This window comes from Sceloporus undulatus, chromosome 1, assembly GCF_019175285.1.
Source record: "Sceloporus undulatus isolate JIND9_A2432 ecotype Alabama chromosome 1, SceUnd_v1.1, whole genome shotgun sequence".
Classification (NCBI taxonomy): Eukaryota; Metazoa; Chordata; class Lepidosauria; order Squamata; family Phrynosomatidae; genus Sceloporus; species Sceloporus undulatus.
The window spans coordinates 255728371-255753108 of NC_056522.1; the positions used below are offsets into that span (position 1 = coordinate 255728371).

A 24738-nucleotide genomic window follows, 5' to 3' on the forward strand; every position below is an offset into this window, starting at 1 on the left:
GTCCCTGCTACATGTACTTAATTGCAATGCCATTCAAGTTGCACACCACTGGTTTAATGTCATTTATTGACTTATAGGCATCACAATTAATTTCATAGGGATTTTTATATATATACAAGGAGTATTCAGAGGTGGTTTGCCATTGCCTTTCTATGAAGAATAGCCTATAGTGCTGGATATTCCATGTTGGTCTGCCTTCAAAGTGTAAAGGCTGCTTAGCTTCCAAGATAAAAAATATCTTGCTGTCTTCAAGGTATTCCGTGTGTTCACCACTGATGATGTTGTTTACCTTCAAATCATGTCAGACTTACGGCAACCTTATCATGGGGTTTTCTGGAGTTGAGTGTGTGCCTCACGCAAGGTCACTCAGTGGGTTTTCATGGCCATGCAGAGATTCAAATCCTGCTCTACAGTCTTAGTCTAACACTGAAACTACTTCACCATTTCACTACACTGGCTCTCTCACCTCCTATATACTGTATTTTTTGGCGTATAAGACTAGAATCATAGAATCATAGAATTGGAAGAGACTGCAAGGGCCATCCAGTCCAACCCCTGCCATGCAGGAAATCCAGATCAAAGCATCCCCGACAGATGGACATCCAGCCTCTGTTTGAAGACCTCCAAGGAGGGAGACTCCACTACACTCCTAGGAAGTGTGTTCCACTTTCGAACAGCCCTAACTGTCAGGAAATTCCTCCTAATGTTGAGGTGGAATCTCTTTTCAGCTTGCATCCATTGCTCTGGGTCCTAGTCTCTGGAGCAGCAGAAAACAAGCTTGCTCCCTCCTCAATATGACATCCCTTCAAATATTTAAACAGGGCTATCATATCATCTCTTAACCTTCTTTTCTCCAGGCTAAACATACCCAGCTCCCTAAGGCGTTCCTCATAGGGCATGGTTTCCAGACCTTTCACCATTTTAGTCGTCCTCCTTTGGACACGCTCCTGTTTCTCAATGTCCTTTTTGAATTGTGGTGCCCAGAATTGGACACAATATTCCAGGTGGGGCCTGACCAGAGCAGAATATAGTGGCACTATTACTTCCCTTGAGCTAGACACTATACTTCTATTGATGCAGCCTAAAATCGCATTGGCCTTGTTAGCTGCCGCATCGCACTGTTGACTCATATTCAACTTGTGGTCTACTTGGACTCCTAGATCCCTTTAACATGTTGTCTCCTTAAGCCAGGTGTCCCCCATCCTATATCTGTGCATTTCATTTTTCCACCCTAAGTGCAGTACCGTACATTTCTCCCTGTTGAAGTTCATTCTGTTAGCTATGGCCCAGCTTTCTAGTCTATTCAGGTCATTTTGAATTTTGATCCTGTCCTCTGGAGTATTAGCTATTCCTCTTAATTTGGTGTCATCTGCAAATTTGATAAGTATTCCCCCCAATTTTTTCCTCCAAGTCATTGATAAAGATGTTGAACAGTACTGGGCCTAAGACCAGAGCCCTGTGGGACTCCACTGGTCACTTCTCTCCAAGATGAAAAGGTGCCATTGTTGAGCACCCTTTGGATTCGTCTGGTCAACCAGTTACAAATCCACCAGTTGCCTTGTCTAGCCCACATTTTACAAGCTTGTTTGCAAGAATGTCATGGGGAACTTTGTCAAAGGCCTTACTGAAATCAAGATATACTATATCCTCAGCATTCCCTTCATCTACCAAGCTGGTAATTTTTTCAAAGAAAGAGATTAGATTTGTCTGGCATGACAATTTTTTAACCCAGCAAAATCTTCTCAAAAGTCGAGGATCACCTTATATGCCAGGTGTTGTCTTATAAGGCAGGTGCTGAAACTTCCGAGCCGGACTGGAGAATCGCCACTCTGATAGTCTTGGAGACAGGGAGGGCTGGGCAGGCAGGGAGAGCTGACCAATCCAAGCAGGCTTTGTATACAACAAGTTTTCCTGCTAAGTACCTGCATGTCATAAGCATTGGAATTAAAATTACCATATTGAGATCAAATCTGATGGTTTTTAAAAAAATTTATTTGGTGTGCGTTGGAAGTCTTAAACGGCGAGTATATCCCAAACTCTATATTTTAACTGGAAAAGTTGGGGGGTCGTCTTATACGCCAGAAAATACGGTTATCTTATCAATAAAGGTGTGCCTGGTTCCTGGCACTGTTTAAAATTGGCTCCAGTGTCATGCACCTGTTGCAAGGTAGCTCCTCTGTCAACTGTGTCCAATATTGTATCCCAGCTACTGTTTCCTAGCAAACCTATTAGGAATGAACACCATCTGCTTCTGTCTTTCATAACTGCAGTTTACACAGCTCACCTCACATTCTATTTGTTAATATATGTAGAGCTGTCACAGTGCAAACAAAATCTGCCTATCTCGCCACAGGATGGCCTAACCACAAACAGATGATATGTATGAAGTCTCTCCCTTGAAGGAAGCACTAGGCCTGCAGGGGGAAAGCCAATGTTTGTGATGCTTCTGCATCAGGACAGGGGAAGTACTCCTGTGCTCTTCAGGAGGTAGAGGCCACCTGCGATTTAGAAGAATGAGACCAGTATGTATGTTTGTATCTTTCCTCTAAGAGCTACCTGGTGCAATGTTTGAGCACTGGACTACAACTCTGGGAGACCATGGTTCGAATGCCCATTCAGTTACGGAAACCCACCAAGAGTCCTTTGGCAAGTCACACTCACTTAGCCTCAGAGGAAGGCTCAAATCTTGGCAAGAAAACCATGTGACAGGTTCACCATAAGTCAGAAATATCTTGAAAGCACACAACCACCTTTTCTCTGGTAGCAGCAGAGAGATTTGGGAGAGGATGCAGAAGGAAGTGACAGTGTATAGAATCAAGTGGTAGAGCTCTGAATAGTAAGTGACAAGTAATAGTGAGTGACAAGTAATGTAACTAAGCTACATTTGAAAAGTAATGTGATATGGTATATCAATTAAGTTTCTATTTAATTTCAAGAGTTAGTTTTAAACATATGTTAAGTTACAGGAATTTTTCAAACGTTATGTCATTTTATCACTTTAAACCGCCTCCCCCGCCCCCACCGGCATAGAAGGTAACACATAAAAAAGTTGTGCAAGAAACAGCACAGCCACTTACTTCAGCACAGAAACAATGAATCACAACAGTTTACTGTTCACTTTAACAGGAACAAATGATTTTAAAAGTTATCTTGCAAGAGTTCAATCTCCTCCTAGTGTTATTAGATTTCTACTTTATTCTTCAGGTTCTCATCAAGCTGTATAAATCTTTTTATATATATGCCTCTCTCCACACTCAAAGTGCACCTCAAGATAGCTAATATATTAGACAGACCAGTAAATAAAAGTTTGTTATACAAACTTCATGTATGGTTGTGCCCCCATTTATTATTTTATTCTCTGTAAAAGTAGTAGGTGAAAAGAATGGAGATGGGATACATAACTACTAGTGTTCCTTAAATCCAATAGTCCCAAATATTCAGCAAAGGTAATAAGAAACTGAAGTCAAATTGTTTCAAGGACAGCAGCAACACTGCCACACTGAAATTACAGTGGAACCTCTGGAACCACAGGCTCCAGATCCACAATTTCAAGAGACTGCGGGTCATGTCCCATATTATTAAATGGCAATGTGCACACTTCAGTACGTCTGCATTCATGTCACTGCCATTTAATATGGGGAGCGATCATCCACATCTTTTCCTATCTGTGGGGAACCCAGGAACCAAACCCCAATGGCTACAAAGGGTCCACTGTATACTGGATTATGCTTCCAAAAACTAGTAAATTTGGTTAATGTAGTAGTGTAAACATATTATTAACATAGATTATTTCAAACATTCAGTTGTATAGGCAGGGACAAAAGCAGAGAGGTCAGAATTATTCCTTATTAGCCTTCAATACTTGCATTTAGCAAGCCACATTGGACCCATTTCATCCCTATTTTGCCTAGAGCCTTTACACTGCAGCCCTACAGAAAAACACTTTGGTTCTATCAAGAAAACTGAGTGTGAAGGATAGAAGCTACTGTTTTCAAGAATACCTTACAGTAAGATACATCCCAGGCACAGAATACACACAGACGTGCATATTTCAACCTATGGGAATCATGCTGTTATCCAGAAGCTCACCCTCGTTTTGCCAAGTGATGGTTTGTACTAACCTTTCTATGACATATTTGATCAATGTAGCCTGTAACCCAGCATAGGGAGCACATTCTTGCCCCCATTTTCTTTAGAAGGAATGGAGCTGCACTCTCTGGTAGAGAGGGCATTATAAAGAGATTTCCCTGAGAAGATAATTTGCAAGGAATGTATCTCCAACAGCAGTACAATTTTTTTCAGGCAGAAAAAAAATGGACATCTGAATGACAAATAGACTTGTATTCCCATTACTTATGTTTCGTACAACACACAGGCCTTTTCAGATGGGACAGTAGCTGCAATGGACCACAGAATGCATTTGGATTAGTGGACTGCTAATAACAAAGGCCAGAGGCATAGGTGCAGAAATTCTACTAGCCTTGACATACAACAGCAGAGTACATCCCACATTCATATACCTTATCTTGTGAGTCTGATGATCAGAAAGCTTTAAAATGTAAATATGCAGAGTTTTGATCCAAATATGATACAAAAAAGTGCTGCAATTCATAGTCCATTACTGCATTTCTAAACCTCTACATTTAGGTACTTAAGAACTTGATGGAACCTTCCACTGCTTAGATAACCATCCACCTAAAGCTGTGTGTAGGGACAGAGAACTCAGTGCTGTTCACCAAGAACAAGACTCTTACATTTACATTATTTTTAGTTATTAAAGGAGGTATTTAGATAAGTAGCTCTTGACATAGTTGCTCAAGGGTTTTTCACAACCACACTTCTCGCTCTTCCCAGCTGATTAACAATGAAACTAAATGGAAGTCCACAAAGAGAGAAAGTAAGTATAGTAATTCTTCCACTGCATGGAATGCATTCCTTTGGGATGAAGCACTCTCCTGTACAAGCAAGGCAGCACAAGAAAGAGTAAAAATGCAGAACCAGACATTTGAAAACCTATTTAATAATACTGTAAGCCAGAGCATCTCCATTTATTTTTCTGCCTCTCATCAGCTCACCTTCATGAAAAGTGCAAAGCTAGACTTGACAAGGGAGATCCCTGGGCAGATTTCCAGACATCTTATTTCTGTAAAGGTAACGGCTTGTGGCAGGATTTGGATCTAATCCAGTTTTTAAAACTTGTTTCACATATTCTAGAAACTGTCCCCTTGAAGCAGTTAGCAGTGAGACAGGTACACACAAACTGCACCTGTCTTTTTACTTCGGGCAGACAAATTGCTACTTGCTATGCCACAGCTTCAATGCTGAACTCTCCACTCAACTCCAGAAATAACTATGGGAGCTATGATCAGGGACATTTCATGTTGTGTTTAACTTGTCAACAAATGGTATTCTGATTAAAGCACAGATCCGACCTCATTCCATTCCTTCTGTCAAGAGGATGGAATTACCCTTTTTTAAGGCAAGGCAACACGAGGCAGCAGTGACACTGGCCTACGTTTCTTTTGTCATTTACCAAAAGGACTTTTTCCCCAGCAGTTGCTGTTCAGGGGTCCAGGCTTGTCACTGTTTTGTGTAGTTTAGAACCAAAACAGGTAAAAGCAGAGAAGATGATCACCTGAAAATTAAAGTAACAATTTCTGCCAGGGTGCTCACAATGAGGTAGTAATACAGATGTATACTACAGAAGAAATAGGGCAGATAATTGGTCTATGCCCAGCTCAGAATTTGTGGACGAAAGAGTCTTTAATCTCTTCAGTTTATGTCTGTTGGGGATTTCTTTCCCCTGCTAACAAATATTAAATCTTTTTTTCTTATTAAGAGACATGCTGAGCAGCCTTTACCCAATAAGCTAGTCCTTGGGGAAGAGAATCCCAAAACAAATTCTGTCCTTAGACTCACAATTTAGCTTCTCAACTCTGACATATTTCCACTGTTAAAGGAATTTTGGTCAATGTTTTTCATTTAGCTGTCCATCTGATCCTTAACTAGGCCTATTCACTGACAAATACCTGGGAGATGAAATTAAACATTGCATTCTATTCCCAGCTTAAATGTCTGCTGTTTCTCCTCTTACTTATGCAGAGCCACAACAGGGCAGACTGCTTGCTCATCCACTAGCCTCAGACAACGCCACACCACATAAAGGAGGTCTGGAGTTGCTCATCATCTATCAACCACAGAGTTGTTTGCAAGCCCACAACATGGAGGAAAAGGGGAAAAGAGGTTCCAGAGGTCAGGATTCTTTCAAATCACAAGCATCTCCTCCAACAGAGATTTAATTATAATATGGAAAAGAAACATCCCAACTAAGTCAGGATAATTTTGTACAAAAAACAAACAGAAACAGGACTCCCGTACAAACACCAGCCTGCATCAAAGTCCAAGGCAAAGTCTGTGTCTGTTGTGGTGAGACCAGTGGACTCCTAGAACTTCCACCAAGTAGTTATTGTCTATATGTTTCTGCATAAGCGGCAAAGGAAGTATGTGAGTTGACAATGGCTCCCACATTATTGCTCTTCCTCTTCTAAGCAAGTTACTTCCCGGTAGTACCTTCCTGGAGCAGTTTCCCCACTGTAATCTTTGGCAGGGCTTTTATCGGAGGCTGCTGCTACTGCTGGCTTGAGAACTGCCCACACCTGGATGTTCAGGGCTATGCCGATTCTAATGAAAATCAAAAGCAGAATGCAAATAAGGAGGGAAATTCTTACTTGTGTATAAAAGACAACCATGAAGACATTAAAGCCAGGAATACAGACCCATATCTCATGCCAAATTCTAAACAGTTTCCAGCCTTGTTTTCTTTTTCTTGGTTACAAAAATTAAGGTGGGTGATAGAAGACTTTCCTAGCTTACCTTCTTTTTCTTTTTCTCCTTCTTCTTTCTTTTCCGCTCAGGATCATCCTCTTTTTTCTTCTTTTTTTTCTTGTGGTCAGAATCTGAAGGAGTTTCTGCCAACAAAAAAGAGCAAGGGTTAGTTGAGGCAGGAACTTACAGTTCTGCTGGATGGCGCTGCGTTGGGGAGGTGGGGAGGGCAACCTCAGGTAACTAAGCAGAAGAATTCTTACCTGGAGGGACAGGATCCTGGGTACGGCTCTGCTTGTGTTTGTGCTTGTTTTTTTTCTTAGGTGGCTGAATGTGCATTAAGCGACACTGTTCTGGCAGCTGAGGCAAAGCAAAAAGAAATAAGGAAGGACATTAGTACATGGAACACCACATTTTGGGGGGGGGGGCAGATGATAGCTAAAGGTGCAGTCACTCAAAGGGTCTGTGTCCTTGGTGACCTAGTCCCACTGTTGTCACCCATCAAAATCTGCAAAGGGAAATTCTTATTTACTTCAATTTGCTTAGTACTTGTGCTGATTTCAAGCCACAAAGTTTGGAGACTTAGGGCAGGGAGGAGGGAGGACTTAGATGTTCTTCAAACAGAGTATCATTTCTTGTTAGCCTGAACTTTCCAGGTTTTAACCCACTGCAAAACTGCTGTAAATTCAACTTTCTCTACCCTTAGCATCTCCATACAATTTGGGGAAAACCTTGGCTAGGAAAGGCTTTGACAAATCAAAAACCAACCTGTGATGAGTGCAAAGAATGTGACCAAGTCTTTCCTGCTCCAAGAGCCCTAGTGGTACAGTGGTTAAATGCCAGTACTGCAGCCACTCACTCACAAACCACAAAGTTGTTAGTTCAATTCCAGCCAGGGGCTCATAAATAATAATTAAAAAAACATTTTATATTGCCCCGCCTCTCCCTACGGATCGAGGTGGGGTTACAACCTGAAAAAAACATACAGTGCAATCATAAAATCCAACAGTTCCAATACATACATCCAGTTCCAATAAATAGATCAGTGGTTATTTACGAAGAGTCATATTCGAGGGGAATGTCCTAATCAAGCTCAGGAGGGTAGGCCCCCCCGGAAGAGCTCTGTCTTGACTGCCTTCTTAAAGGCGTCCAAGGTAGTGATAAGATGGATTTCTTCTGGCAGGCTGTTCCACAGTTTAGGGGCAGCGGAAGTAAAAGTTCTTTGGGAAGTCATGTGCAATCTGGTAGATTGTGTTTCCAGTAGATTTTCCCCAGATTTTCTGAGAGTGCAAGGCGGATTGTGTCGGGAGAGGCATTCCTGCAAGTAACTCGGGCCCAAGCCACGTAGGGCTTCAAAGGTAATAACCAACACCTTATACTGCACCCGGAAGCTGATTGGCAGCCAGTGGAGTGATTTTAAAACAGGAGTTATATGGTCAAATCTGGAAATACCAGTGACCAATCTGGCTGCCATATTTTGAACTAGCTGAAGCTTCTGAACTTGGCATAAGGGTAGCCCTATGTAGAGAGAATTACAGAAATCAAGACGAGAGGTCAACTCAGTCTGGCATCCTTTCATAGGTCGTTAAAATGAGTACCCAGCTTGTTGAGGACAAGTATCTTACACGTTGTAAATCACTTAGGGAGTGCTTAAATGCATTGATAAGCAGTATAGAAATATACTTGCTATTGCTCCAGAACAGGAAGTCTCATAAAGAAAAGTTGTACCCTGTTTCTCATCAATTGTCACCGAAAATGACGCTCCCCCATTAGGGCTTCCTAATAAAGAAGCTGTGCATGGGGAGGGAGTGTTCAATGACAGTAAAAAATGTTACAGGTATAAGCATGGTCAAGTAACACTCTGCATATCTGGAAGTATGTTTTATAGGCTGCAAAATGTACCACCCTCTTCAGGATTCATTAGCGTAGAGGGATGAAAGCCATTATGCTGGACTAGCGTGGAAGAGGGGTATTCTGATGTGGGGGTAGCACTCAGAGAAGGAAGACGATAGATAAACACTAAGATACAGAAGTTCCCTTGACAGCAGGACCAGGGCAATACTCAGGGGATGAACTAAGAATCCACCTTCCTAAAGCTAGATCTGCAGCAGAGGTTGGAGAAGCTTCAATATTTCTCTTGACTGGAAGCAGCCTTTATCATCCTCAGCCTGAGATATAGTCCAGTCTTCAGGCCATCTACTAGTATCTAGCCTAACAGGAAAGATGGATCCCACAGTTCTCCCTTCAAAAGCTGACCCTAATATGTACATCCTTGAATTACTTGCTAATTAGCTTACTTGCTGTTCACCGCTATGATCTTTGGAATAGCGGTATATAAATAAAACAAATTATATTCCCTTTTAAAATGAGTTGCTTTGGGGTTACAGCTTTGTCAACATGTGTATTCTGTTCTGGCAGACTTTTTGTCATTTAAGGCACTGCTGAATCTTCTCCCATTGACAATCAAGGCTTCCCTCTTCCACTCCTTCCTTCACCCCTAAGCTCTAACTCACCGGGCCTGCGTGGAGCCGAAATCCTGTTAGCATGGTGCCAGTGATGGGGTTGAATGAACTTCCGCAGATGGGAGGCTTCTCAATGAGCGAGCGCAGACTGCTGTTATCATGAGAGCCTGGCAAATCGATCATTCCTGGCAGATCTGGCAGAAAGTTACTGAGCTTCTCTTTCACCTTTTTGCCACAAAATTTGTTGTAAGCATGCTCCAGGTTGTAGTGAGTAATCAGGTTTGTGCTTCCTGTAAGTTCAGTGGTACCTGATAATAAACAAAAAGCTTTGCAATATTGACTAGGAAAAGTTGGGACATCCTGGAAATAAGTTACACCCCACCATACTATTCATGTTGATCAGGTATTTCTGTAAGCTTACTTCCCAGTAAGGGTGCTTGCAGTCCTTCACTACTAACATCTATAGTAAGTGTGCAACATGCAGCCTTCCAAATATTTTAGAACTGCAATTCTCATCAGCCTCAAGTAGCATAGTTCAATGGGCAAGGCTGATGGGAGTTGTAGTCCAACAACACTTGAAGGACTGCAAGTCCCTCTCTTCTTGAAAACCTATGAGCAGGCAGGAGTGATATCCTCTTGATTCTAGGGTTGCAAGCTGATGCATACTGATTTGAAAATAAACATCCCTGAACTCAGTGGGCCTTCCAAAGAAACATGCAAGAGGACAAAAAAAACACAAGTTGGCAGTCCAACTCTCCACCAGCATGCAGGAGAAAGTAGTACTTCATGTTTGTTTTCTAAGGGTTGTCACACTGACCGAAATGCTTCTGCTTTGAGAGATATAGATGTCCATGTGTCAATATAATAAACATGAAAAATAAAGTATGATAAGATCCAAAATCTGCAACCAAAATGCACAAAATACATGATGCAAGCTTTCAATGCTCCACTGGCTTCTCCATCAGGCAAAGAGGTTAAAATCATGAGAGAAAGTGGGGGGATGACAAAGGAGTTTACCACACGGGGGAAATCCCGTGTAAACATTGAATTTAAAAGGCTAAAAAACCCCTCAAAAGTGGGTTGATTTTCACACATGCCGTCGTTAAACTTATGTTAACCCAAACGGCAAGTAAACAAAAGCTGCTCTCTTTTTACTTCTGGGATTTTCCAAAAGTAAAAAAGGAGCGGCTTTTGTCCACTTTCCCTCCACTTTCTGTTCAGGTTAACATTACTTTAACATGTGAAAAACAGTCCACTTTTGTGGGTTTCTCCCCCAACGTAAACACTTGTTTTTGCAGGGGATTTGTCCCGCGTGATAAACTCCAATGTTGGGAGTCACAGGCCTACATTTTGTCAAGGTGTTGTTACAGCTGTTCTCATTTAAAATGCTGCAGAGGGCTATCCATGTGTGGCTCTGGGGAAGAGAGAGAGAGAGAGAGAAACATAGGAAGTACAGTTTAAAATCCATGGCCTCTGCTTGAACAGATGTCCCCTGTGAGTGGGCCAGGCCGCAGCCACGGTGGTAGTAGTGGTTATGTGTGGAGAGTCCTTACGCCGTGACCATGTAAGGTAACAGTGGTGGCAGATGATGACAGAAGGGCCGGAAGGTGTTGTCGGGTTGTGGCTGTGTCCCTGTTCACCCTTTTCTTTTGGGGTCCTAAGAAAGTTCAGTATCTTGGACCAGAACCACCTGGCCACGTCCTTCTAGTCCGGCTCAGGCTGCTCCTTTGCAGAGGCAAAGGTGATGCCTCCGTACCCTCTTAACCGAGAACGACGGTATGAAAGGCAGCCCTGTGACTGCAGCACCACCTTTTTCTCTCCCTCTTTCTCCTGTCTGATTCTTAACAGCTTTGCCAGTTGAGCTCCCAGAGTTTGTGACGTGCGTTGTGTGCGCTTTGTTGGCCAATGAAGGCAGCAATGTCTCCTGCGAGTTGGATGTTATTGCACTTTCTCAGTATGGGCGCAGTGGTTCACCGACTGGACTAGGGCTTCAGAGAACAAGGTTCTTGCACCTTTCCATACGGCAGCCAGTGCGGCCTAGTGCTTTGAGCGCTGGACTCTGACTCTAGAGACCAGGGCTCAAATCACTGCTCAGCCATGGAAACCCACTGGGTGCCCTTGGGCAAGGAGTCACGCTCCCTCAGCCTCCTCAGGGGAAGAAGGCCATAGCAAACCTTCCCTGAAGAGATCTTGCCAAGAAACCCCCAGGACAGGGTCTCCTCAGTTGGAAAGGACTTGAAGGCACACAACAACAACAACAACAACAACATATGATAGTCTATACACTATAAGGCTGCACTGATCAAATGCCAGAAACATGTCTCTATTTGGCCCTTTGTGGTCGCTTTCCAACGAGCCACTCTTGCAACTTCCGGCTTGCCAGCCCGAAGACAATGAGCCCGCCTTCCTGAGCTCTCGGCCTCCCCATTGGGCCCACCAAGTGCCCATCAACTTCCGAGGCCGCACGCGCCGCTTCCGCCCATTCGGCAGCTGGTGGGATTAAATTCCCCACAGAAGCGGAGAGAATGCCCATCAAAGGCAAGGGAGCTATTGTATTGGGCGCCCCTTCTAACGTCACGAAGACGGCCGACCTCCATTGGCCAAGAACTCAGGCCCCGCCCCTCAACTCCGATTGGCTAAGAATCCCCGCAGCCCGCCTCCCTCTTCCCCCCGCCGCAGCCGCTACCTGGCAACTCGCGCATTAGGTAGAAGGGTCCGCTGGCCGCCGCCACCGCTGCTTTGCGGGCCGCCTCTTCCCCGACGGGGGTCACCGCAGGGACGGGAGAGGGCCCAGTCACAGGCCCGCCTGGTTTCCCGGGGCCGAAGCCCAGCGCCGTACCCGCGGAGGGCGGAGGAGGCTCGCTCCCTCCGAAGAGAGCGGAAAAATTCTCCATCATCCCGGCGTCCTCCGCGCAGGCTCCTCCTATTGGCTCCGCGTCTCGGCCGCCTCATGCGTTTCCTTTGATTCCATTGGAGAGCCTTGGGCCCGCCTCTGCCTGTGATTGGCTCGCTCCCTTGGAAACGCTGCCTCGCTCCGATTGGCTGATTCCCGCAGTGACGCAATTTCAGAGGGCCGTGTTGCGTCAATAGAATGCGTCGGAAGTGTTTAAAAAACAACCCTCTTTATATTCTTATTGTAGAAGTGACCAGTAGGGGTGCCTTATTCTCCCTTAAGCGCCGCCTTTCCTTTGATTGACGTTCCCACGGGCCAATGAGTCTTTCGTGAGCGGAGGGTGGCGGCGGCGAAGGGCCGGGGTTCGGTCAGTGCGAGGTGAAGATGGCGGTGCTGGCTCCGCTCCTAGCCCTGATCTACTCGGTGCCGGGCATCTGCCGCTGGCTCGCCCAGCCCTATTACCCGCTCTCGCTCCTCCTCTCGGCGGCCTTCCTGCTGGTGAGGAAAGTGCCGCCTTTATGCCACGGACTGCCTTCCCAGCGCGAGGATGGGAACCCCTGCGACTTCGACTGGGTGAGGCCCCCGCCGGCCCCCGTAGGCAGCAGATGGACTGCTCTGGATAGACAGGAAGGCCTGGGAGGTTGGGAGGGTTTGCAGTCCAGGTGGGAAGCAGAGGCCCAAAACACACACTGAGGCCGCTTGAACTGCCCTGGCTCAGTGCGAGGAACACAGGGAAGGGGAGTTTGTGGTGGCCACCAGAGCCTTCTCCCTCTGACAGAGAAGGCTAATGTCTACAGAACTACACTTCCCAGAATCCCCCAGCATTGAGCCGAGGCAGTTCAAGCCGTCTCAAACTGGGCTTGTTCCTGCAGTGCTTTTCGGAGCCCAGTGGCAGGAGCCTCTGCCGCCCTTGTTTGGGCATCTAGAGGCATTCGCGTTTTTCTCACCTTGGCCCTAATCCCCCACGAATGCAGAGGGATGGCTGGACTGCAGGCTTACAAGGACCAGTCTTGGTTAAACGCTGTAAACACTAGAGCCTTAGTCTGTGCTGGCAGCACAAAGCCTACTGGTTACAGAGATCAGTCGCTATACATCAGTGGCCCCCAAACTGTGCCCTCCAAGAGATTTTGGACTTCAGCTCCCAGACGCCTCAGCCATGTTGGCTAACAGTCTGGGATTCTGGGAAATGAAGTCCAAAATCCCTTAAAGAGCACAGTTTGGGGGCCCAGAGTGACCTTGACGCTTACCCTCCCTCTTTCTTCAGAGTGAGAGCAACTGAGCAGATGGATAACAGATATTGCCTGACTCCTCCTCCTGATTTTCTTTCTGCACCTGGAAAAATTCATTCCCACAAGGTCTATATGCCCCAACAGTCCCTGCTCGCTTTGCAGCCGGTCACCTTGGAAGCCGCAACTGAGCATCTGGATGAGAAGCCTCTTGCCAGTGCGGCAGCTGAGCAGCCTTTCACCCATCCCCCTGGCAAGGAAGGGCTCCCAAGCCTTTTACTGGAGCCTTCAGATTGAGAGGCACAGCCAGTATGTGTATAGCGAGTTTACAGAGGCCACATGCTCTGGACTGGAAACTGATGTGGACAGGGAAAGGGAGAGGTTTTGGCCACAGGAGCTGCTCCAAGCTGAAGGACTATTTCCAAGAATCAACCCCAGACACCCCCCTCCCCACTTTCCCCAGAAACATGTCTCCCATACACAAAAACGTTGCTCCTTCCTTTACTTCTTCTCTCTGCCTGTACGATGAAAGAAAGTGCAGTTCCAACTTGACAGCCAAGTCCCAGCAAAGCTTAAGCAGCATCTCAAATTTAAAAGCTCCTTTTTACCCTCCACTGCTTCCCCACCACCACGTGCTCTAATTCCTTGCTCCAGTCTGTCCCAAAATGGGGCTGCTCCAAGCCACAGAAATTATGTCCTGTGGCATCATTGTGCCCAAGCCTCGTAAGGGTTTCCTGCCACTATAGTGAAAACACAGCTAAGAGTGAAGAGCAGAAGACAACACCATGCAAAGTGAGGCTTTGGGTTGTTTTTTTAAGGGACCCTGCAAAAAAGTTAAATGCAACTCTAATCCCCACCATGATCCTAAAGGCTATTGGTTCCCCTTGTCTTTCTTGGGCACCACCAATACTTTAACTGAAGGCCCTCCACTGCCCTTCTTTCTCCCCCACACCGCCTCCCTGGATCTTTCCACTGTCCTTAAGAGGGACGGAGTGCCCACCTTGAGAATCACTTTCTTATGGAGTGAGGGAAGCCTCTTTATACAGTTCACTGTGATGTGGCTTATACCGCCACTGCCTTAGGTTGCAATGACACAGCTAAAACTCAGCACAACCTGACTGAAATCCATAGTCCACCTCTGTTGAGAGAATTGTGAGAATAGGCCCAGAGAGAGTCTACATAGAAGAGGATCTCAGTGCTGGATTTATTTTATTATTAGCTGTAGTGGTAGTAATAATAATAATGCTCTCCAGATTTCCCAACCATGGACCATACTGGCTGATGTATTTTGGGAGATTATGAGGCCCATTCCCATTAAACCAGTTTATTGATCATATTGACACCGGGTTGCAGATTCGATTGAGGCAAACCTAGTTCCTACTATGGAAGTGAATTATTTCAAGAATTCCTTGCATTCATGTCTTTTTTTGACATGCTTGTCATTCACACTAGCTGGTCTTTTGTGTGTGTGTGTGTGTGTGTGTGTGTGTTAATCAAATGACGCACCATTGGTGCCAACCTGGGCTGCTTCCCAGGGCTCAGGAGCTCCCAAGCCTCCTGGGGAGCTGGCAGTTTGAGGATTTCAGGATCCCGGGGGGGGGGGGGGAGAGGGGGATGCCCAACATCTCTGGAAGAGAGGAAGCCAAGGGAGTTTTCTTGGCCAGTTTCCTCAGCCGTCCTCTGAGGCTGAGAGAGTGGGACATGCCCAAGGTCACCCAGTGGCTTGAATGGTTCAGTGGGGATTCAGATCCTTCCACCTCCCACCTTTCTCCTTCTCCTTTTCTAGGGGGAGGCTCAGCCATTACCTCTGGGGGGGGACTACCTCAACGTTAGGAGGAACCTCCTGATAGTAAGAGCTATTCAACAGTGGAATGTGCTGCTTCACAGTGTTTCTTTGGAGGTTTTTAAACAGAGATGGGATAGCCATCTGTCAGGAGTGCTTTAATTGTGTATTCCTGCATGGCAGGGGATTGGACTGGATGGCTCTTGTGGTCTCTTCCAATTTTATGATATCACTCCTGGAACCTTCTTCCCCTGCGAGCAAGGGCCATCACTTCCTTAACCAGCTTCAAAACAGAATTGAAGACCATCTTGTTTAGAGAAGCGTTCCCAGGCATTGCATAATTGTCGCTTGCTATTTGATGTTCTTTTGATGCCTGTTTTATTGAATCATTTCTTATATTGATATGTATTTTATATGTATTATCCTACTAAAAAGGCCCCTTCCCCACCACCACTCCCTTTGTGTTGTGTCTTTTTAGATTGTAAGCCTGAGGGCAGGGAACCGTCCAATTAAAAAGATTGTATGTACAGCGCTGTGTAAATTTACAGCGCTTTATAAATAAAGGTTAATAATAATAATAATAACCCTGTAAAGTTCCCTGCTATTGTTAGACTTAACCGAAGAATTTTCTGATCAATCACAAGAACAGTTCCTGGGTGTGGAAAATTCCTGGGAGGCTATCAAAAGAGGTCATGGGAATTCTTTAGACTTTGCATTCCAGTGGTGGTTGTAAAGCAGGTCAGGTGGGGAAATTTTATGGCCTTCCAAATCTGCTTGTCTCTAGCATCCAGCATGCATCTCTGCTGTTTAGGACTGTTGGGTGTTGCATGCCAGCAATATCTGGAAGGGTATATAGTTCCCATCTCTGGAAAAAAGGATTAATCATGTGTCTACTGGTTATGTAACTAGTGTCACTTCTGGCCACTATTTTAGTTGATTAAGTATTGCGGCCTGGGGACTTCAGGAGCTGCACATGTAGATCATAAGGCACACTTTGTATACCCATGCTTGAATTAATCCAATGTGGTTATGGAAGTAGAAACACCTTAGACTTCAATTATAACTGTCAAGATTATTACACAAACAAATATGAAATGATTCATGTGTTATAAACTAGCCTCAGTGTCATCTTGTACTGTCTGATAAATGTGACATATTCTTATATAGCAAAAATAGGATTTTATGGTGCATTAAAATACTTACTAATTGTGTTATCAGATGATGAAGCAGGAATATTTGTCAACCAGCTAGAAAGCAATATTTAAATGCCTTCAAAGTCTTCATGCGCAGATAAATGTGATACCTACTTTATGGGCACACAGACTCTATAGTCACTTACTTGTACTGCCCTTCAACATGCTCTATTTCTTCTAGCGGGAGGTGGAGATCCTGATGTTCCTCAGTGCAATTGTGATGATGAAGAACCGCAGATCCAGTAAGTAAAACCTGTATGTGTATGTGCCTTCAAGTTGCCTGTCGACTTATATCAGCTCCATGAATTCCACAGGATTTTCTTAGGCAAGGAATACTCAGAAGTGTTTTTGCCAGTTCCTTCCTCTGAAATATAGCCTACAGCACCTGGTATCCATTGGCAATCTTCCATCCAGGGACTAAGCAGGGCTGACCCTGCTTACCTTGTAAGATCAGACAGGATCTGGTGCTTTTAGGGTATTTAGGCCCTAGTAATACATGTACTTATAATGTATTTTTTTCTAGAGTAAGACTCAGTCTTGCAAGAGAGAGTTGCAATATGATCACTTCTGTAATTTTCATTTTGTAGATAGTTTTTGTGTATATTGAAGGGTTTGTATTTTCTTTTTTTAAAAAAAGGGGTGGTTAAGTCTGTCCAGTGCAAGAAGTAGCTAATCAGAGATGAGGTATGTGTAATCTTATTAGATGTGATTATGTAGCAAATGCACAGAAACTAAAGCTTCTGAGATATTAGTTGTTATTCATCCTGCACTTGCATAGTCGCATTATTGGTAAGATCCCCTATACATTCTTACTGAAGGAGTGGCTTTGAAATGTGTCTGCTGAGTCTTTTGTATCCCACATCTTATCTGCAATATGAAGATATGGAGGCCAGAAGCTTTCAGGCACCAGTGCTTGTTGCATTATTGGGGGGGGGGGGGGTCAAGTGAAGGGCAGCCTAGAGGTAATAAGGAATAGGATATACACAGAGAGACTAGGCAGAGAGTTAAGTTAAATAAGAGTACTTCAACTCTGTGTGAAAATAACATGCCAGTAAGCACTTGAATGATACTAATTAAATGTAGAAAACTACCACACATGGTAAAAAACACAAAAGAGTTGATTGTTAAGCGTACAGCACTTGTATGACAAGAAGCATCTCACATTCTTAACTTTTCCATAGCATTTGATAATCAAAATGAAAATGACGCATGAGCTATCTTGTAGAAAATGTCCACAAATTATAAGATGGTTCCCAACTCAAGTATTGAGGGTCTTAACCTGATACAGGATAGGGGTGAACACAGCACATTGGCCACATGTGTCCCTCCCTCTTCTTTTTTTGTCAGACCTGGACCACAGCTGCAAGTGGAGTAATGATTGTTCAGAATTAGAATACTGTTCCTGAAGGCACTGAGCAAGTGCTATATTTCATGCTGTTTTTAAAAACTGCAGTTAAATTCATGGTCACTTTAAGTTTAGTTTTTTTGGTTTGGGTTTTTTTTTTTAAAGCAATGCATTGCTGGTGGCCTACGGCAAGTCTTTGGGAAAAACCTGGCCTCTGGGCCTGGCAGATATGCCCATCCCTACTGTAGGAGCTACAGGATTGAGCAATGATGCAGATAGTTGATACTAAAGATCTGTTTGTCTTTCTTTCAAGTTACTGTGGACCAGCATGTTGGAAATATCTTCATGTTCAGCAAAGTAGCCAATGTCATCCTTTTTTTTCGCCTTGACATCCGGATGGGGCTGCTTTATCTCACACTCTGCATTGGTAAGGCCTCTGGGTTTGGTAATTAAAGTCACACAGTTTCTAGAGAGCTCAGACACTGGGAGAAATGAGACTTCAGATATGAAATTCACATTGCCTTTTCACACCTTGTGGTCTGGGCTTTGTGTACATGGGGGGGGGTGTACTACACAAGAAGCAATGACTAGATTTTTTTTCCCAAAATATCATTCTGCTTTTCACAGAATTATATAATCTTAGAGTTGGAGGGTACCACAATGGCCATCTAGTCCAACTCTCTGCCATGTAGAAATACACAGTTAAAGCACCTCAAAAGATGTTCATCCAACCTCTGCTTAAAGACCTCCAAAGACTGAGAGAACACCCTACAAGGAAGTCCATTCCATTGTCAAACAGCTCTTAAAAGTTCTTCTTAATGTTTAGGTGGAATCTCTTCTTTTAATTTGAATCCATTGTTTTCTAGTTTCTGGAGCATGACGTCCTGTCAGATATTTAAAAATAGCTATCGTATCACCTCTGAGTTTTCTCTTCTCCAAGCTAAAATTAACTAGCTCCCTAACTTGTTCCTCGTAAAGCTTGGTTTCCAAACCTTTGATCATCTAAGAGACTGTACAGACTGGCCATTAGGCTGGCTTGGGGGCAGAGTCAGGGCATGGCATCCACATGATGCACACCCCGACTCTGCCCCCAGGCTAACGTGATGGTGTGCACTGCACTGCATGGCAGGTGGCATCATGGCACTCCTCTGGTGCTGCATCTAGATGATGCAGCGCCAAAGAAATGCTAAAAAGCTGCTGCACCGGCAGTTTTCCATGGTGCAGAAAGGAGCTGCTTTTTGTGTCACAGAAGATTAGGGCCATGGCGTGTGGTTGCCACAGCCCCAATCTGGCACTAAAAGGGGCAGCTGCAGTCACTCTTCTTGTTCACATCTATCCTTGATTATCACAAAGCAAACCTTTCCCAGTCCTACTGTTTTAAGGATAGCCTGATTTTAGAATAGATTATTATGCATTAGGAAACAGAGTTCCATTGTTGCCATGTTGCCTATAGCAGCTGAATGGTCTTGACTGGATTACAGTTGCTTGAACTAGGAGAAGAGAGCAATGGTTCTTGGCATGACCTATGTTCATACCAAGAGAGGAATACAATCTAGGAAATCTTTTGAGGATTTTGTTAAACTAAAAGTGGGGAAAAGGGTCATAGATCTGGTGCAGCACAATTTTCCATTTGAAGGTCTCAAAATCAATCTAGCACTGTTAGTTAAAAGGATTGGGCCTCAGCCAGAGACCCTAGGGTGCCACTGTCATTAAGATTAAATAGCACTGGGCTGGATAGACAAATAATTTCATCTGGTATAAAGCAGTGTCCTACTTCCATTCCATTGTAGTGCTAAGCTGTGCTTGGTGTGTGCAATTTCAGTGTTCCTGATGACCTGCAAGCCACCTCTGTACCTGGGTCCTGAATACATCAAGTATTTCAGTGATAAAACCATAGATGTGAGTATTTTTCCCTGCACACCATGTGTTATTAGATGAATTGAGAAAACCTGATTCTTGTAAATGCGTTTGGGGTAATGTACACACCACTGATTATGTGTTTGGTGTCTGATCCCTCTTTTGCAGGAGGAATTAGCACGGGACAAGCGAGTAACCTGGATTGTGGAATTCTTTGCCAACTGGTCCAATGAGTGCCAGTCATTTGCTCCCATCTATGCTGACTTATCTCTCAAGTGAGTGGTATACTGTTTATTAAAAGGCAGTGTCTTAGTGCTGAGATGGGCAAAGTTTTGGGTATCCGTGGTTGTCTTCATTTAGCGGTTAACCTGAAGTGTATACCAAGTGAAGCTAGTCATAAGGTGGTGGCTGAGGAAGCAGTGCCAGAAACAGTGGTATGCTGCATCCTATGAATTATATACTATATATTATATATAGACATCTCTTGAAGATAGCAAGGTACCATTTAGTTTCATGCTCTTTCCCTTTGTCTTCTTTTTCTGCTCCTCCCACTGGCACTGGAAAACTACACGCTAAACTGATGCAGAATGGCAGTGGCTCACTACTGGCTGGCTGTTCCTAGATAAAGTTCTACTATTGATCCTGGCAGTCCTGCCAGACCCTCAACAGAAGCACAGGCCTTTTAATCTAATGCTGAGTTATTAGGTTAATCTATGCTGAAGGGTTTTTTTCCTTTCTATGATTCTTGGCCAAGTGCTTACTACTATTTTTTCTGAACAATGTATTGCTCCAGTAATGTCCAGTAGATGGCCTTTGTGTGTAGAAGATTTCAATTTTTTTTTACCTCAAGAAGAAAAATTCTTGCTTCCTGAAGCTAACTGTAATTTATAAAGAAAACAAGGTACAGTCCGCCCTCCTTATCCATGGATTTCTTATCCACAGATTCAATCATCCACAGCTTAAAAATATTCAAAAGAAGTATAAATTCTATATAGCAATTATAGAGAGAAAAGAAACATGCTGATCAGCTAAAGAAGGAATAGGCAAGTGTGTCCCTTCATATATTTTAACTCCTATGGGCCCTCGCCAGCAGAGCGACTGAGGGATCAGGAGTGTTGCAATCCAGAAACATTTGTAAGACCATAATTGCCAATCCTTGACCCAAAAATACTTCTCAAGGTTTTCCTTGTACACTTAAGATATCTAGGAACACATAATGCCACAACCTTGCTGGATCTGCACTTGCTTTGGTGTAGTCTGCATGGGAATGGTTTTGAATTCCATGCTGAAGCACATGGGGAATATGGAGGAGGAGGAGGATGATGATGATGATGAATAGACTTATATTCTTTTATTCATGGAATTTTTGCCTGTTTCTCACTAGGTATAACTGCTCTGGGTTGAACTTTGGGAAGGTAGATGTGGGCCGCTACCCTGATGTAAGCACTAGGTAAGCTCTTCAGATGTCTTTGCAGTAGGAATATTTTTGGAGCATATTGAACTCACTTCAAAGTTGGGAGAGGCCAAGATGCCAGTGACTAATCTTTTTGAAGCCTCTGTATGTAATAATAGGGGCTGTCAAGGAAAAAAGGAAACAAACTACACAATCTTTCAAATATATATAGATGTATATAGATACAGATGAGCTTGAGACCTTTCTCTGTTCCCAGGTACAAAGTCAGCACCTCTCCTCTCACTAAGCAGTTGCCTACCCTAATCCTTTTCCAAGGTGGAAAAGAGGTGATGCGTCGACCACAGATCGATAAAAAGGGACGAGCTGTTTCATGGACATTTTCTGAGGTATGCCATGTTTGACATCATGTTGCATGGTTCTTTGCTAAAAGTGAAAGAGAGTTTCTATGTCTCTGTTCCCTACAAACATAGCTAGAGTTGACAAAATTCTTTGGTGATGCCCCTGCAGTGCTTCAGATGTGTAAAGCAGATTGGCTGATAAGTGAAGATGTGAGTCCTGCACTAAATGAGCTGGAGAAGACATTTAAATTACACAAAATTATGTCCATCTGTCTTTCTGTCACAGGAGAATGTGATCCGGGAATTCAACCTGAACGAGTTGTATCAGAGAGCCAAGAAAGTGTCCAAGCAATCTGATGAGACCCCTGAAGAATCTCCAGAACAGCCTGCTGTTACTGAACTTCCCAACGGGGAGAGCAAGAAGGACAAATAAGACCCCAAGGGACTGGGCCATGGCCTCTTACTGTTTAGCTTCCCACTCCTCATTCCATCCTGTTCTGTTCCCTAAGTTATCAGTTGAAATCTGCTTCCATCTCACAAGGCTGGAGGTGGGAAATTAGTGTAATAGTCAGAGAGCTTCTGCTACCTGGGCTTGGTGTCTGACTGCTGGTGGCCACTTGATTTGTACATGTTTCTTTGCCTCAGTTATCCCTCGTCCTTATTCCAGGAGTGACTAAGGACATATTCTGTAGATTTGAACCAGCAAGGGAAAATTTCTCTGCTTGCTAGAGGCCATGAAAACTCAGGCAAATCTAGCTGAGGAGGGACTTTAAGTGTTCCTAGAAATTAATAGAAACTACTGAGAAAAATGTGGACTTTAGCTACTGGGAGGGGAGGAGAGGGATCCTTTGTTTATTCATCCATGTTGGGTCAGTGGAAAATCTTGCCCAGTTCATCTGTTCTAGTGAAACTGATTCCCTTCCCTCTTGCCAAAGTGCACTATTTGAATTGATCTGCAAAGTGATATCTGTGATTGAGAAGGCACATATATCGTGCAGTTTCTACATTCTACTTGATGCCTTCTGTTAATTGTGACAGCAGAGCGTCTCATAAGTATCTCCTCTGCTCTCTTTTGGGGTTTAGAAGAATGTTTCCTGAATGTACCAATGTTGCAGAGGGTAAGTGGCTGCCATGCAGCCCTCAAGAACTTTGTGTCCTTAACATCAGCAGTTGCTAGTATAGTGTAACATGCTCAGAGAATGGGCCTTTTCCTAAATTGGAGGAGTTGCCACTTCTCCCATCCATGTTGCACTGTACAAAATGCAGGGCTATAACTTGGTAAGGTTAGAGTTGATTTAACTCTACTGCTAATGCAAGGAGCTTGCCTAACGGTAAAAAAAGCTCCATTTTGCCCTTTGTCCCCTTCATGCTTTTGTTAATTGTCTTGTAAAATTGCCTCTAATAAAATCTGGGAATGTCTTGTTCCTGCAAATGGTGTTGATCTTGTAATATGTGCAGCCTCCAATTTGGCCAATTTTATTTTAACAACAGGTTTTCTGGGGGCTAAGGCTAATTGCAATTCCTGCTTGACGCTGAAGGAATGAATAGATGACTGAAAGAATAAATTGTCTAGTTCTTATAGTATTTAGTACTTACAGCAGTCTTAAGGTGACCCTTTCCTGTTTTTTTCTTGGCAAAAATTGTTTAGAGAGGTTGCAGTTGGCTTCTTTTGAGGCACTGTCAAGTGATGGATATGAATTAGGCATCAAATAACAATCCCTTCAAAGGTTATGTTGCAGCAGGCATTCCATATGAGCAGCTGTAAAGAATGGTCATGAAAGTGTGTATCAGTTCTTAGCATATTCCTATGACTCTAGAGCCAAGATCCATGTGTTCTAGTGATAATGTGGGTCTAATGATATGTGGAGGAATGGTGTGATGATCACGTAGCAAATGTAGCTTTTGGGGGCTTTGATTTTGGATCTTCCTTGTGCATCTGCTCAATGAGAGGAGAGGAGTCCACTCTCTCTCTGTACAAGTACTTTGCCTATTCAACAGTGTCTCTTGATCTGAGTAGCATTTTCAAGCCAGTGGATAGCCTGCTGTGAAGAGCTTCACATGCCTTAATGTGGATCCAAATTGTTTGTTTCATTATGATTTCTAAAGCACCTAATGTAAAGGCAGAACACTAAAAGGGGGGAAATGGGGAAGATGGAAGGGAAAATGTTGCTGGCTGTGAAAGTGTCAGTTACTATAATGACTAATTTATAAATATATTATTTGTATTAATTGCTATTAAACTGGTTTCAGTTTATGATGACCATGTGAATGAGAGCTCTCCAAGTCACTTGGTTATCAGCAGCTATGCTCAAATCTTGGAGGCTAGGGCCATGACTTACTTGGTTGAATTTATAAATATATATTATATGCATGTTGTTGTTTACCTTCAGGTTGTTGCTAACTTATGGTGCCCTTTTTCATGGTGTTTTTGTCAGAATATAGCAGACTAAACTGACGTATCTTGGAAGCGTGTTCTCAGGTCTCTGCAGCAAAGGTAACACCGGATGGTTGTCTTCCAGAATGATGGAATGCAGGTCACCAGGAGCTGTCCAGCTCTCACCAGGCTTCTGATGATTAACGACAGACAAGTGGAGCTCCCGAAAGTGCTTATCTTTATTTACAAGTGCAAACCAATTATCCAACACGACTTTTACTATCCAGTACAAAACTAACATCCAACTCCTTCTCACAAACCCAACACCAATTCCCGGAAGCCTCTGAGTTTATATAGACCAAATGCCATGCAGTCCTAAAATCCAGCCTCTTCCGTTCATGGCTGTTAACTGTTTCCTGTGCCACCCAGAAAACTGTCCCCTTGTCTAAGCAGACACATGTTTACATTATAGGCTTCCTGCACTCTGGCAGTAGAATGACCTTGTACACTCTGTGTTGCCATGCTGCAACAGCTGAAGCTCATTAGCTTCTGCCTTGACTGCTAATTGCTCATGGCCACCACACATCTAAACATTTCTTCTCAGTTATTAACCCTTGACAGTTTTCTAGGGCCGAGAGGGTGTGACTCACCCAAGAACACCCAGCAGGTTTCCAGGACTAAATGGGGAATCAAATCCTAGTGCTATGCTCAAACCGCTACACCATGTTCGCTCTCCTAAATATATACTACTAGCATATATACAAACTGCTTTATCTGTAGAACAAGGCAGCATTAATGTTATTATGAAAAATAGCAAAAACAGCAGCTGCATTTATGATTGCAAATTAATTGCCATCTGTGATCAGATAGACTCTTAATTTACTAACAATCCGACTTATTATTATTATTATTATTATTATTATTATACTTTATTTATATAGCACTCTAGACTTTTGAGGGGTTGCTTTCAGATAATACTTTTACTCTGCAGTTGCAATGTCACATTTATGACAATCTTCAAGAGGTCTAGA

General features: G+C 43.7%; 2 protein-coding genes across 2 annotated transcripts; one reads left to right on the plus strand and one right to left on the minus strand.

The window, feature by feature from the left end:
• Positions 1-2909: 2909 nt before the first annotated feature.
• Positions 2910-12281, minus strand: MED19 (mediator complex subunit 19). Its single transcript, XM_042463374.1, has 5 exons — positions 11971-12281; positions 9336-9592; positions 7086-7182; positions 6874-6968; positions 2910-6681 (listed from the first exon to the last, which is right to left on the minus strand). The coding sequence occupies exons 1-5, from the start codon at positions 12179-12181 to the stop codon at positions 6613-6615; spliced, it is 729 nt and encodes a 242-aa protein (XP_042319308.1). The 5' UTR covers positions 12182-12281; the 3' UTR covers positions 2910-6612.
• Positions 12282-12423: 142 nt separating this feature from the next.
• On the plus strand, positions 12424-22765 carry TMX2 (thioredoxin related transmembrane protein 2). The gene is made up of 8 exons (XM_042463360.1): positions 12424-12750; positions 16561-16621; positions 18038-18151; positions 19547-19623; positions 19750-19856; positions 20966-21031; positions 21252-21381; positions 21620-22765. The coding sequence occupies exons 1-8, from the start codon at positions 12562-12564 to the stop codon at positions 21764-21766; spliced, it is 891 nt and encodes a 296-aa protein (XP_042319294.1). The 5' UTR covers positions 12424-12561; the 3' UTR covers positions 21767-22765.
• Positions 22766-24738: the final 1973 nt, after the last annotated feature.